At 40.0% G+C, this 12,599-nt stretch overlaps 1 protein-coding gene and 1 long non-coding RNA gene across 5 annotated transcripts in view; one reads left to right on the top strand and one right to left on the bottom strand.

Annotated features, from left to right (window-relative positions):
• LOC112543912 (uncharacterized) overlaps window positions 1-12,599 on the top strand; it is a 53,431-nt gene that overhangs the window by 22,035 nt on the left and 18,797 nt on the right. The gene's annotated exons all lie outside the window — the stretch shown is intronic.
• The window catches only part of RAPGEF5 (Rap guanine nucleotide exchange factor 5), a 215,368-nt gene continuing 203,283 nt past the window's right edge, over window positions 515-12,599 (bottom strand). For all 3 annotated transcript variants that reach the window (XM_075922221.2, XM_075922220.2, XM_075922222.2), the window contains 3 exons: window positions 7,429-7,493; window positions 3,860-3,914; window positions 515-817 (listed from right to left, as the gene is read on the bottom strand). In XM_075922221.2, coding sequence (XP_075778336.2) covers window positions 699-817; window positions 3,860-3,914; window positions 7,429-7,493 — 239 coding nt within the window. In that variant the 3' untranslated portion in view covers window positions 515-698. The remainder of the gene's footprint in view (window positions 818-3,859; window positions 3,915-7,428; window positions 7,494-12,599) is intronic.

Raw genomic sequence — 12,599 nt, 5'->3', positions numbered from 1 at the left:
CTTTTTACTGCCTGCTATGAATCAATTTCTTAAGAGGAAGTGAAATTAGGAGCATTTCAAGTATCAACTACTGTTGGCTTGACCACCAGTCAGGACACACAACTGCATTAACACGCAACACTGTCTTTAATTTTTATCTTTCTATTCTGAGACATTTGCTGTTTTCTCCCATAAGACACTCCCCTGGAGTCAGAGCGTTAATGTGGGTTGCACAGTTTCTGTTTTTTTGTTTTTTGGCAACAATCAATACTTTGGCAGCCTCAGATTAGTGAGGTACATATTGTATGGTGAATTGTGAACCCCCATGTCACATCCTGTTGCTTGCTGGTATGTTTTGTTATGGTGACATGATGCTTCCTTTCCTTCTAATACTGGCAGAGTCTTATGTTCACATAAACCAAGCTTTTTAGCTTAAAAAATGCTGCTCCTCTCCTTCATTTTCTGATGATCAATGGAAATGATACTATCCTTGCCCTGAAATGCTGTAAACAGCTCCTTTTCTTGCTTTGCTTGATTTTGTGTGTGTGTGTGTGTGTGTGTGTGTGTGTGTGTGTGTGTGTGTGTGTGTGTGTGTGTGTGTGTGTGACTACTGATAAAACTCAGTAAACTGTTCTCATATAGGGAAGCAACATGCTTGGCATAAACATTCACTTAATTAAAAGTGTTGCAGTTTCAAAGTTACATGAAGCTCTGGGCGTTCACGCTCGAGGCTCTATCCGGTGAGAAAGCTCAAACAGCATTTGCTGGTTGTCAATGACGTGCAGGTGATAGACATGTGGTTTCAGCTCTTGATTCTCTTTTGGAGGAACTTCACTGCCTAAAGTTTGAGAGAAGAAAAGGAATTAAATCTGAGAACAGTTTTCTGATTGATTTGACATTTTTCCAAATGGGAGTCAAACTTGCCACTAAAAACGGCAAGTGCAGCATATGAAGGTCCAAGGCATCTGCAGAGGACTTGATGCTCAACTGAGAAGATCCTTATCCTCAAAGGGAGTGAAAGGGAAGAAAGTTCTAACCCCAGGAGACACAGTGCTCTGAAACTGCAGCTGGTTTTTGTCTGCTTGCTTCCTTGTCTGCATGCTAGTGACACCAAGAGGAGCGGGGAGTGGGTAGCATACAGCTGGATTTCCTAATGTTGGAAGTATGCTCAGCAATCCCTCTGAGGCTGATTTAAGGGTATTTAATGCTAGTCTGTCAGCACAAACAAACCTTGGCACAGGCTGAGGATCTGGCCCTTACTGTTTAAACAGCTATAGCACAAATGTGGCATAGCAAGTGGATCTCTGAACCACTTCCTTCACATCAGGTGAAATGTGACAATGCAGAATAGACAAAGGACAACTCTTCAAATATTTTTCATATATCAGCTATGCCTTTGATTTCAGTGAGGTGGTAGAAACAAGGGACATATTACAGCTGTTCCCCGAGTTACGACCACCTCCACTTTCGACCATCCGCACTTATGACCAAAGTGGTCGTAAATGCAGATCCGAGTTACGAACGGCGATCCGCGCTTATGAACAGTGCGGTCGCCAAGTAAAGCTATGGGATCCGAGTTACGAACACTTCGAGTTACGGACCAAGTGTTGGTCCATAACTTGTTCATAACTCGGAGAGCAGCGGTATTTCACAGGAGTTCCCACAGTAGAGTGGCTGTAACCATGTGTCAGAGGAAAACCAAACAGTGAAAAGACAACTCATATGGTAACAAAATTACCATTAAAAATCCTGGAACCAATAAGCTTCTTATCACTGCTCTCTTAGCTGCTTTTGTTTAATCAATCTCTATCTATACTTTATCCATTAAGAATGTAAATTCTTTGGGGGCACTAATGTTGTTCTCATATTTGTCTATAAAGTGATGAGCACAAAGTTAGCATAGTGTAAATAGTAACATGACATTGTGAGTTCAACCAGTTCTGTATGCCATTATAACAGACATGACTATGCAGCACCTGTCCACACAAGATTCACAAGCACCTGGGTGATTTGTAAAACATGGCAGCAAAAATGAACAAGAGATAGATACAGTGGTGTAGGAAGTTATAGGGAACTTTATAGCTCTCAGGAAGACAGCTATAAGGTTCCATGTTTTCAGGAACTGTGTAAAAACACTGAAAATTATTCAGAATTCAGCACTTCATTAGCACCTGAAATTACAAAGGGCTGAATTAGTATACAAATGCTAAAGTTGCTATGCCAGATTTCTGAAGGACTCCTTTTGTTTTCTGGATTAAATATGGAAAAATATTATTTCCATTAGAATCGCATTTCAGTATTACTTATCTACACAATTTTCTAACACATACAATTTTTGGTCTGTATACTTCATTTGTAAGATAGAGTTATAAGCAACAACATTATCTTTTGCTTAGTTTTATTTGAATTCTGTTCTGTGGTAACATTCCTGAAAGCTAAATATATCCATTGAAAAAGGAAGTAGTCAATAAAATCTTAATAAATATCCAATGAATTCATTTTATGCTAAATGAATTTAACAGAAACCAGTGCTTACAGGAATAGCTGCATAAACTGTTTTTTTAAATACCAGCTTCATAATAAGGCCAAGTTTGTGATAAAATAAAACATACCCCAAATCAGCAGATTATGTGACAAATCTTTGGCATTAAACCTGGATTTATGCCAAGACACAAATATTTACAAAAAAGCAAAGATGATTTTTAAAGTTCATTAACGTATTTTGCAAAAGATTTGCTTAAAAAAATTAATTAACTCCACTGAATGAGATATACAGGTAAATATTTGGGTTTAATCAATGTTTCCTTTTAGGGTTTTGATTAACAGAGTGAAAACAAGAGAAGATGTACTTACCAGCTTGCTTTCTTTTCAGTGCATGTGGGAGTAACTGGTTCATAATTTATAAACAGGCTTTGTACCCTTAAAAGACTGCAACTATATTAGCAATGTTATAGGCCAAATTTTCAGCAAAACTCCATAGCGGTATATGCACACCCAAAATGGGTAACTATGGCTGCAATTATCCTTTTTGTATTCCCCCATGAAGATTTTCATATCAGCCCCCATAGGAGATTTCAAATACTATAGACATGGTTAGGAAAGACTGCAAAGGCGTGGCTGAAAAAAAAGGTAACATTTATTCTTCAAATTAAAAATTTCTAGGTTAAGGCTAAAGCACAGGTTTGAAGTTCCTCCTGGTAGAGTGTTTTTGGTCTTATTGTGGCATTTATTTTAGTATTTAAATCAGAACATTACCACTATCAAAAATACTGTGGTCTCTTCATTCTCTTTTGTATAATTGTAGTCTAAGTCATACAGAGAACAAGAAAAAAGTTTACAGATATTCAATTGGTCTCAATGGACCACTATGAAAATCCACAGTGATATTTCACCTTTCATTTAGTGAGATGCCAATAGAAGTTTGAATCAATTGCTGAAGAGAGTTCGTGTAGGAGACTGCACTATATCTCCATCCTAAATACACCACTAGTTATGGGAAGCTATAGGATACCTGATAAGATCACTAGGTAATCAGAGGTAATCAAGATTTTTTCTGCCCTTCTGATGCAGGCCTACAAAACTCAGATCTTTTGTAATATCACAGGTAGATGACCATGGATCTCAGTATTTTGTGCAAATCTTGTGGGTTTTTTCTGCAAACAATTTGGAAAGTAGCTTTGATTGTGTTTGATTTGTGGAGATGATTTTCACAGCATGGTCTGCCCTCCTTATAGGTTAAAACAAACAGCAAATATGTTTACTGTAAAAGTAAACCTGGACCATGGGAGAGGAGGCAGAGAGAACTGGAAACAGGTCTTTTGATATTACTGAGCATTATGTATGTATGTAACTAGAGATAAATAATAAATGGACTACTCACCACTTTGGTTATTCCTGCAATGTCTCAGTGATCGGACAGTATCAGCAATCATGTGCTGTGAAATAAAGCATAGAAAATATCAGTGCAGAAATCTGATGGGCCTCTGTTGCTTGAAAATCCTTCCCTAGCCTCACACTTTGCAAGAGCAATTATTAGCAATAATGGGAAAGGAAGGAGGCAGGAGACCTTTAGTTCAAAGGGTAAAGGGTTGTAGGGTTTTTAGTTCAGTGTTAACACTTCATGAACAAGGTTAGTTCTTTCAGAATCCTTTTACAGAAGGATTTTGTTGACACACATTGATAGGGGCTCCAAAGGAATCCATGGAAATGGACAATGAAAAAAGGGTCATTTCTCCATTTTCTCTCAACTTCTGTACTGAATTGGCTGATTCTTTCTCAGTGTATGGGAGAGTAAATGGTTTGTAAGTCATAAGCATCCTTGTATTGTTATTAAAACTAAAAAGAAAAAACTACATTATAGTTAAGTTTTCAGCAAATCTTTACTACCTCTTTTTACAGCTCCCGTTATCTATGGCATGGTAGTGATTTGATAGTTGGTGATCTTAAATTCTTTTTATCATACTGCTTGCTAGGCAAAAAAGCTGTAGACAGTTGCTCAGATTAAACAAAGAAAAAACTTTAAAATTTTGTTTTGATTTTAATGTCAAATCTTTAGTGGATATCAGTTGAATTAGTTAAAAGATAACAGAGCTTCATTCATTTTCACAAGTGGGGATCTGGTCCATTATATTTCTTATGCGTGTTTTCTTTTGACTGAATTTACAATCCAAAAGAAAGAGCATATCAATTTGAGTCAGAAGCCCTTGACTGAATATAGTGACTAATTTAAAATACTGCCTGCAATTAACAATAGCAATATGGCAGCATATGGAAACTGTACAGGCTGTTCCTGTGCTTCCCTCAAAATTCATCAGAATTGGAAAAGATTAGCTACCCAGAGCAGAGGACTACTTGTTTTTAGAATAGTGTATGATTAGCTTGGAATGATGTAGCATAAATTCATTTCTCCACTACCACAACATGAATGGTTTACCATGTTCCTTCACAGACTAGTCTATCATGAGAACAGCTGAGTAAATGCTTAATGAAGACTTCATGTTCTTTAATACCTCAGTGACACAAAATCTTTTTTTTCCAATCTGTGTTCCATTTACCATGAAATCTCTTAACATCGTTTCCTTGCACTGATTAAAACAAAGTCCTAATGAAAGGTCCTAAGTTTGCAAGGTCAATTTCTTAAATCCTTTTAGAGCTTTAACATCCCATTGTTCAGCTGCTATTGTTGCATCTTCTAGTTTACATCCCATATTTTCAGTTTGGCTTCAGAAGTACAGGGAAATTGACCATGTAACTCACATTGCCCACTATGCTTTGTTGCTTGGTATGGGCTCGATCCAGCTGAAATTAGCTTCTGTTACTGATGCCCCAGGGAAGCTCTCTAATGACTGATGCCATGTCTGTACTACAAAATTAAGTTGACCAACTTATATTGTCATACATGCTGCAGTAATTACATCACTGGCACATATCTGTGCTTTGCTCCATGTAAAAACAACAAGCAGTCCTGTGCACCTTAGAGACTAACAGATTTACTAGGTCATGAGCTTCCGTGGGTAAAACCCATTTCATCAGATGAGTTGGAATGGAAATTACAAATCCCAGGGTAGATAGAACAGGAAAGGCCCTGTCAGTTGTAGGGCCAGTGTTAATTAACCTAATTAAGTCAGGGTGGATATGTCCCATTCATAGCATTTTGAAAGAGCATCTAGACTACAACCAGTACTTTCGAAAAAGCAAGATGCTTTTTCGAAAGAGAGCACCCAGGCAGTCTGAATGCTCTCTTTCGAAAAAGCACAGTTTGCATTACATAGCGACTCTTTTCAAAAGAGCACTTTCGAAAAAAGGGGTTATTCCTAGTAAAACGAGGTTTGCCACAGTCTAAAAACTGCCACGTTCTTTCGATTTACTTTCGAAAGAATGCAGCAGCAGTCTAGATGCAGGGAAAGTTTTTTCAAAAAAAGGCCACTTTTTTTGAAAAAACCCTGTAGTCTAGACACATCCCAAGCGCTGACCAACACTCCTCCTATCCATCACACCACCACTGAACATTGCACTAGGACCCATAAGATCCCTCCCAACAACACTACAAGAAGAATTCTAGGTGGACTCCTCCTACTGGTCAAAATGAAGTCTGGACTTCTACATTGATTGCTTCTGCAAATGTGCACAGGCTGACATTATGAACAATCAACATCACATGACACAGAACCTCAGCCGTGAAGAATGAAATGCTATCCATGTACTCAAAAACAGCTCTGACAATCAAAGAGGCTGACAAAGGGGGTGCTGTAATAATCATGACTAGGTCACATTACGACCAGGAGGCTGCCAGGCAACTCACCAACATGACATTCTACAGGCCTCTTCCTCTGATCCCAGTGAGGAATGCCAAAGGAAACTACATCCTCTGCTCAAGAAACTCCCTGCTACTGCTTGGGACTAAATATATGGAGACACCTCCTCCCCCACAGAGAGTATGCTATCTGCTACCCAAGATCCATTAACCTGGAAATCCCAGATATCCCATCACCTCAGACACTGGCATCCTTACAGCAGGATTATCCAGCTATGTTGTAGAATCACACTCCCATCCAACATTATGATACCAGGAAAACCCTATCGAATTACACTTTACATAAAGAATAATTTATTTGTATTAATGTTTAGCTTAACTTGAATGTATTCATCCTCTTGCTCTCATACCCAGATCATACAGGTCCGCTGATCGGGGGAGGGAGAGGGCAAAAGGGGTAACTGCCCCAGGACCTGGCAATTCCAAAGGGCCTGAGGTTCCCAGCTGCCGCTGCCACTGTGGTAGTGGCCATAGCTCCAGGCTCTTTAAAGCGCTACCGGAGCACTGCATGTGCACTACTGGTGGCTCGGAGGACTGGGAAGGGGGAGGTGGGCAGGTGCAGTGTGCTCCTGGTAGCATTGAGAACTGGCTGCCTAATTCCTGTCCCTTCTGTCCAAGGGCCAGTCCCTTCCAGGAGCACAGAGGCAGCTCTCCCCCCACTCGCCCACGGACCAAGCAAGTCTGTCGGCCCCCCTGCCCAATCATAAACGTGCTTTTAATTAAAATACCCGGATTTAATGATGACTGTCAAATTGGGGTTACCTGCTGCTGGGTACCATGAAAGGAAAAAAAGGCATCTAAAGTCTGAGGAGAGAGAATATGTTTGAGAACTCACACTTGTTCCTATGATGGGGCAGTGCACTCTACAGGTGAGTGATTTGTAAAGCACACTCACATGTTGTGTATTAATTGACCCATTTAAACTCTACTGAATATAATGCTGAAAGGGAGCTGGTGGAGTTCATGGAGAGAACTAAACAGGCTGAGGAGTACAATGCATGGGTATCACAGCATGAAACATTAACACAAGAGTAGGAGAGAAAGGGAATATAAAGAGAGAGGGAGGGAGAGAGGGACCAAGAGAAGCATAGATTTCCCCACAAAAAAAGAAGTTGAAAAGGACAAAACGTACATACCAGCTTTTCAAAATTAACAAGGTTATCCAGAAAAGTTTTATTTCCTTCATGGATGAACGTTACATCTACAAAATTTAAAAAGAAATTTATTACATATTTATTAAATAATGTCATGGGTTTTCTTCAGTTCTTTTAGATATAAAGGAATGGAATGATGACAAAGGAGTAATAAAACAAGGAACAAAACTGCCTCATAAGAATTGATACAATGTAATGTTTGTGTTACAGGGCGCAAACAATTATCACTAGATCTTCCATAAAAAATAGAAAATTTATTCATCTTTGGCAATATTAAATGTGTTGACAATCAAGAGAAATGTCAAGTACAGAATGTGAATCTGTTACTCACTAAACAATCTAAGGACTTCCAAATAACACTATCAAACAAGAGAGATGATTCACTCTGCTATCCAGGCCTCAAATAAAAAATACAATGGATTATGGTGGGAAGGGGAGCACAGTAATTGACCATGCATGGTTTCCACCCTTCCTCCCTGAACACTATGAATCACCTCACTATCTGTAATGCTAGAGATTTTAGGGTAGTTGAGAGAGGGGTGTGGCAGATCCATGAACACAGAATTCTGCTGATTAAATTCTCTTTAGGAGGAAGAAGGGACAAATAAATGGCAGAGACTATGATTTTCCTTAAGTAGCTCTGCAAGTCAACTCCCTCTATTCTCACACACTTTATTACTATGAAAGCAGACAAACAATAAATACAATCCATTGAGCCAAAAATCACCCTGCAGCAAGAACCAAGATTTAGCTCTTAGGAAATAAAATGGCTATTTCTTGCTCCACATTGACACCTTAACTTCAGACCATTTAGTCTGCTGAAGGCAAGACTACAGAGGTTGCAAGGCCATATGATAGAACTGATACTTTGACCATGAAACATATCTACCTAAGAAACATGCATACTGGTGACTGCAGCGATAAGATGCTTTTGTGGCACCACTTTATTAAGGCGATGGGATGTCACAAATACACTCTCAAGGTGATGGCCATGTTTCCAGTTGACAAATGGCCGTCAGAAATTGGGCTGTATGTATCTTTACATGGAATCCTGTGAAATCTCATGCAAAAAGACAACAAACCAATTTGTCTGCCATTATGTACCAAGGCATTTATACCGTGCTTACTTCTTGTGGTATCTCAACAAGCCACTCAGTCCCCTTTACCAGGGCAGGTGGAAGAGAACCTCAGTCCCCATGAAATTAAGTTATAGGACTGCAAATATGCAGCTGAAACAATGAACATCTTTCTTTTCAACAATCCCAGAACATAAAAACAGTCAACTGATTTACTTTCTTTTGTTTCAAAAATTCACTGTTAGGTATCAGCCTAAAGGGGATTTTGTATTTACTTATAGTGGAAATGCTTAACTACTTTATATGCTGGTGAAAACTCAGCTAGAGTACATTAGGCAGAGCACTCTGTATTTGGAGTGATGTAGAACTGGCCACTCCAAAGATGATTTCTGATTCAAGCGAAGCAGGATGCCTGCCTGAATTTCCTAGCGTCTAGCACAAGCACGCCTGCTATTGCATTCATTCATGGTGTGCTGGCTGCTCCCAGTCAACGAGACAGTGAGGACATGAATGGGACATTGCCCTCACCACCTCCCTGTCTGCTCTGGGGCACCCTGTACGCCCCAAGGGAAAAAAAGAGGGCACTATTCCCATTCCCTCTTCCCTCATACTTCCATTCTCTGCACACCTGCATGAGGACCATGCATGAGCTGTCCCTAAATGGCTACATATATTTATGATCACAGAAAGAAGAAAAAACAACGATGTTATGTGATGTTCCTGACAGTGCTAACGAAGAAAGGCTTTGTAGTGAAACCAGAAAAGCCAGAATAGTTTGATTCTGTACTTATTCTGTGAAGACTACTCAACTTTGCTGCTAACAGCAAAGAGCCTAGATAAATTCAGTGGAGCAAAAAATTGCATCCAAGCCGTGTTATAAGGGTGAAACACTGGATTTTATTAAATATTTGAAAAATCAGCCAGATTTTCAAAAGCTGTGTCTGTGCTGTAACAAGGTTTGGTGTTTAATTTTTCATAATTAGAGTGAGAAAAGATTCTTATTGCTTTTCTTACCTAATCAGACGTAAATCTATTTCCTCCCCATATTGTTTTTGTTCCTCTTTATGGCTATGTCTAGACTGCAAGCCTCTTTCGAAAGATACTTTCGAAAGAGCCTCTTTCAAAAGAGAGCGTCTAGACTGCACGCGGAACTTTCGAAAGAGCAAGCCGCTTTTTCGAAAGAAAGCACCCAGTGAGTCTGGATGCTCTCTTTCGAAGAAGCCCTATTTACATTCAAGAACGCCTTCTTTCGAAAGAAGCACTTTCGAAAGAAGGCGTTCTTCCTCGTGAAATGAGGTTTACCGCCGTCGAAAGAAAAGCCACGTTCTTTCGATTTAATTTCGAAAGAACGCGGCTGCAGTCTAGACGCAGGTGAAGTTTTTTCGGAAAAAGGCTACTTTTCCCGAAAAAACCCCTGAGTCTGGACACAGCCTCTGAGTACTATACTTTGCTATTCATAGAATCACAGAAATATAGGCCTGGAAGGGACCCTGAGAGAGTATTTGTGCCAGCCTCTTTTAGCTGAGGCAAGAGCAAATAAATACACTTAAACAGAGACCATCCATGCCAGGTGTTTGTCTAATCTGTTCTTAAAAGCCTCCACTGATGGGATTCCACAACCTCTCTGGGAAACCAATTCAAGTACTTAACTATCTTTATAGTTAGAAAGCTTTTCCTAATATCTGACCTAAATCTCCTTTGCTGCAGAGTAAGCCCATTACTTTTTTTCCTACCTGCAGTGGACCTGTAGAATAATTGATCCAAGTCCTCTTTAAAACTGGCCTTAACATATGTGAAGACTATCATCCACCCCCACCCACCCTCCGACTTCTTCTCAACACTAAACATGCCCGGTTTTATTATAACTTTTCCTCACGGGTCAGGTTTGCTAAACTTTTTATTATTTTTATTGCTGGCTTCTGGACTCTCTTAAATTGTCCACATCTTTGTTAAAGAGTGGCACCCAGAACTGGACACTACTCCTCCTGAGACTTCACTAGTGCTGAGCAGAATGGGACAGTTACCTCCCATGTCTTATGTCTGACACTTTATTTAATGCATCCATTATTATATTAGCTTTTTGGGGGGCAACTGCCTCATATTGTTGATTCATATGCAATGTGTGATATACCAGAGCATACAGATCCTTTTCAGCAGTATTAACTGCCTAGACACGGTTTCCCAAACTTTATTGCATTGTGACCCCCTTCTGACAGCCAAAATTATTACACAATCCAGGGACTTTTGCTTCAGCCCTGGTGACCTCATTAAAATGGAGTTACGAACCACTTTGGGGCCCCAACCCGCAATTTGAGGGCCACTGCTCTAGGTGCTTACAAATTTGATGGTTTAAAAAAATGTGTTCCAGTATCTTTCCAGGTACCGAAGATTTGCTCACTGTGATTCTCCAGGTCCTTTCCCACTCCTTTTAACAAGAAGTGTTATGTTTAGTCTTTCCTAGTTCACTGGGACCTTACCCATTCTCCATGAGTTGCTGGACATAATCATTAACAGTTCTGAGAATGCTTCAGATAGTTCCCTAAGTACCACCAACATGAATTTCATCAGACTGACTCGCATTCATCTGACATTTAAATATTCTCTGACCTGTTCTTTTTCCTGTTTTAGCTTGTGTCCCTTCCTCCTTGTTGTTAATAATAATGAAAGTTAAGATTCTCTTCGCTACTTTTAGTAGAAGTCAGAGACAGGTCATGGGTAATAAACAAAAATTCAAAGAGGCCCATGACCTATCTCTGTCTTTTTCTAAAAATAACTGAGACAAAATGGGGCGGACAGGCTAAGCCATGTGGCTGTATAGCTGCCTGTTAAGCCCTGCTCTGGGGTTCAGGGCTGTGGCAGGAAGAGATGCCTCTCCCCAACTATGGACCTACCCAGTGCTTTTTTTATTTATATAAAAAAAAAAAAAGTGCCGGTACTCCATGGGAAAAGTTTTTGAGCTCTGACTGGAGGTGCTGGCACTGCGTCTGGAGGTGCCAGTACTACGTACCAGGCAGTACCATCACAAAAAAAGCACTGGACCTACCAAGGCAGGAGATGTGCTTCTCCCCACTAGCCCCAACCCAGAGCTGTCAGGGATAGGACAGAGGTCCCCTTCCCTAGTCTACCCTGGACCTGTTTGTTAAAAAAAAAAAGCAGACTAACTCCAATGTTGCTGCTTTCACTCCTCCCTTTTATTTTAGACCATTAAATCTATCATTTCGCGATCACTTTCACCCAAGTTCCCTACAAACTTCAGATTCATCTCTGGTAATTACAGTGAAGTCTAAAATGGCTATCCCTATCGTTACTTCCTCCATTTTCTGAAATGAGAAGTTGACTACAATACATTCCAACAAGTTACTGGACATTTTGTGTTTTACCGTATTATTTTTCCAACAAATGTCTCAGGACTTCACATCTTGAGCATTGGATTTTTTGGAGGGGTTGCTCATTATTTCTAGGCTATTAACATTATTGTAATGTGTACTGTAACAAACAACACTGACGCATCTAGGTTTGCATACTCAAAATTACATGGATTAAAAGAGAGGAAGAAAAAAAATGGCATTATAGAGCTCATTTGGATTATCAGCCATGACAATGCCCCTTTGAATAACACTTTTTACTTATGAGGATTTTGTAATGAAATTCTGGTATCACATTTTATCATAAAGATGTAAGAATACACTGTGGCAATACTAGTTGGGTACGTGGTTTGATATACAATATTGTATTGCTGGGTCAAACATCATAATGTATTAAGGCAACATCAGTTTCTATAGAAGGGGTGGGAAATCTTTTTGGGGTTGGGGGCTGCTGACCCACAGAAAAATCAGTCAGGGGCTACACACAAATGAGAAACAAAAAACCTAAAAAACCCTCACTGTTGTGCCCCCAAATGAGAAGGAGAAAGGCACTCCCCCCCACATTTCCCTTGCACACCAGAACCTAAGGGGAGCTAGATTAGAAGATTTTTTTGCGCGCTAGCTCCGGAGTGGGGTGCTGGTATGGGGCTGGAGTGCCAGTACAGGCTCCCCAGTGTTGGTGGGGGGGGGGGGGGAACCCTGACTCTCAGGA

Source organism: Pelodiscus sinensis, chromosome 2 (genome assembly GCF_052426305.1).
Source record: "Pelodiscus sinensis isolate ZL-2025 chromosome 2, ASM5242630v1, whole genome shotgun sequence".
NCBI lineage: Eukaryota > Metazoa > Chordata > Testudines > Trionychidae > Pelodiscus > Pelodiscus sinensis.
This window is presented reverse-complemented; position numbering and strand designations above follow the sequence as displayed.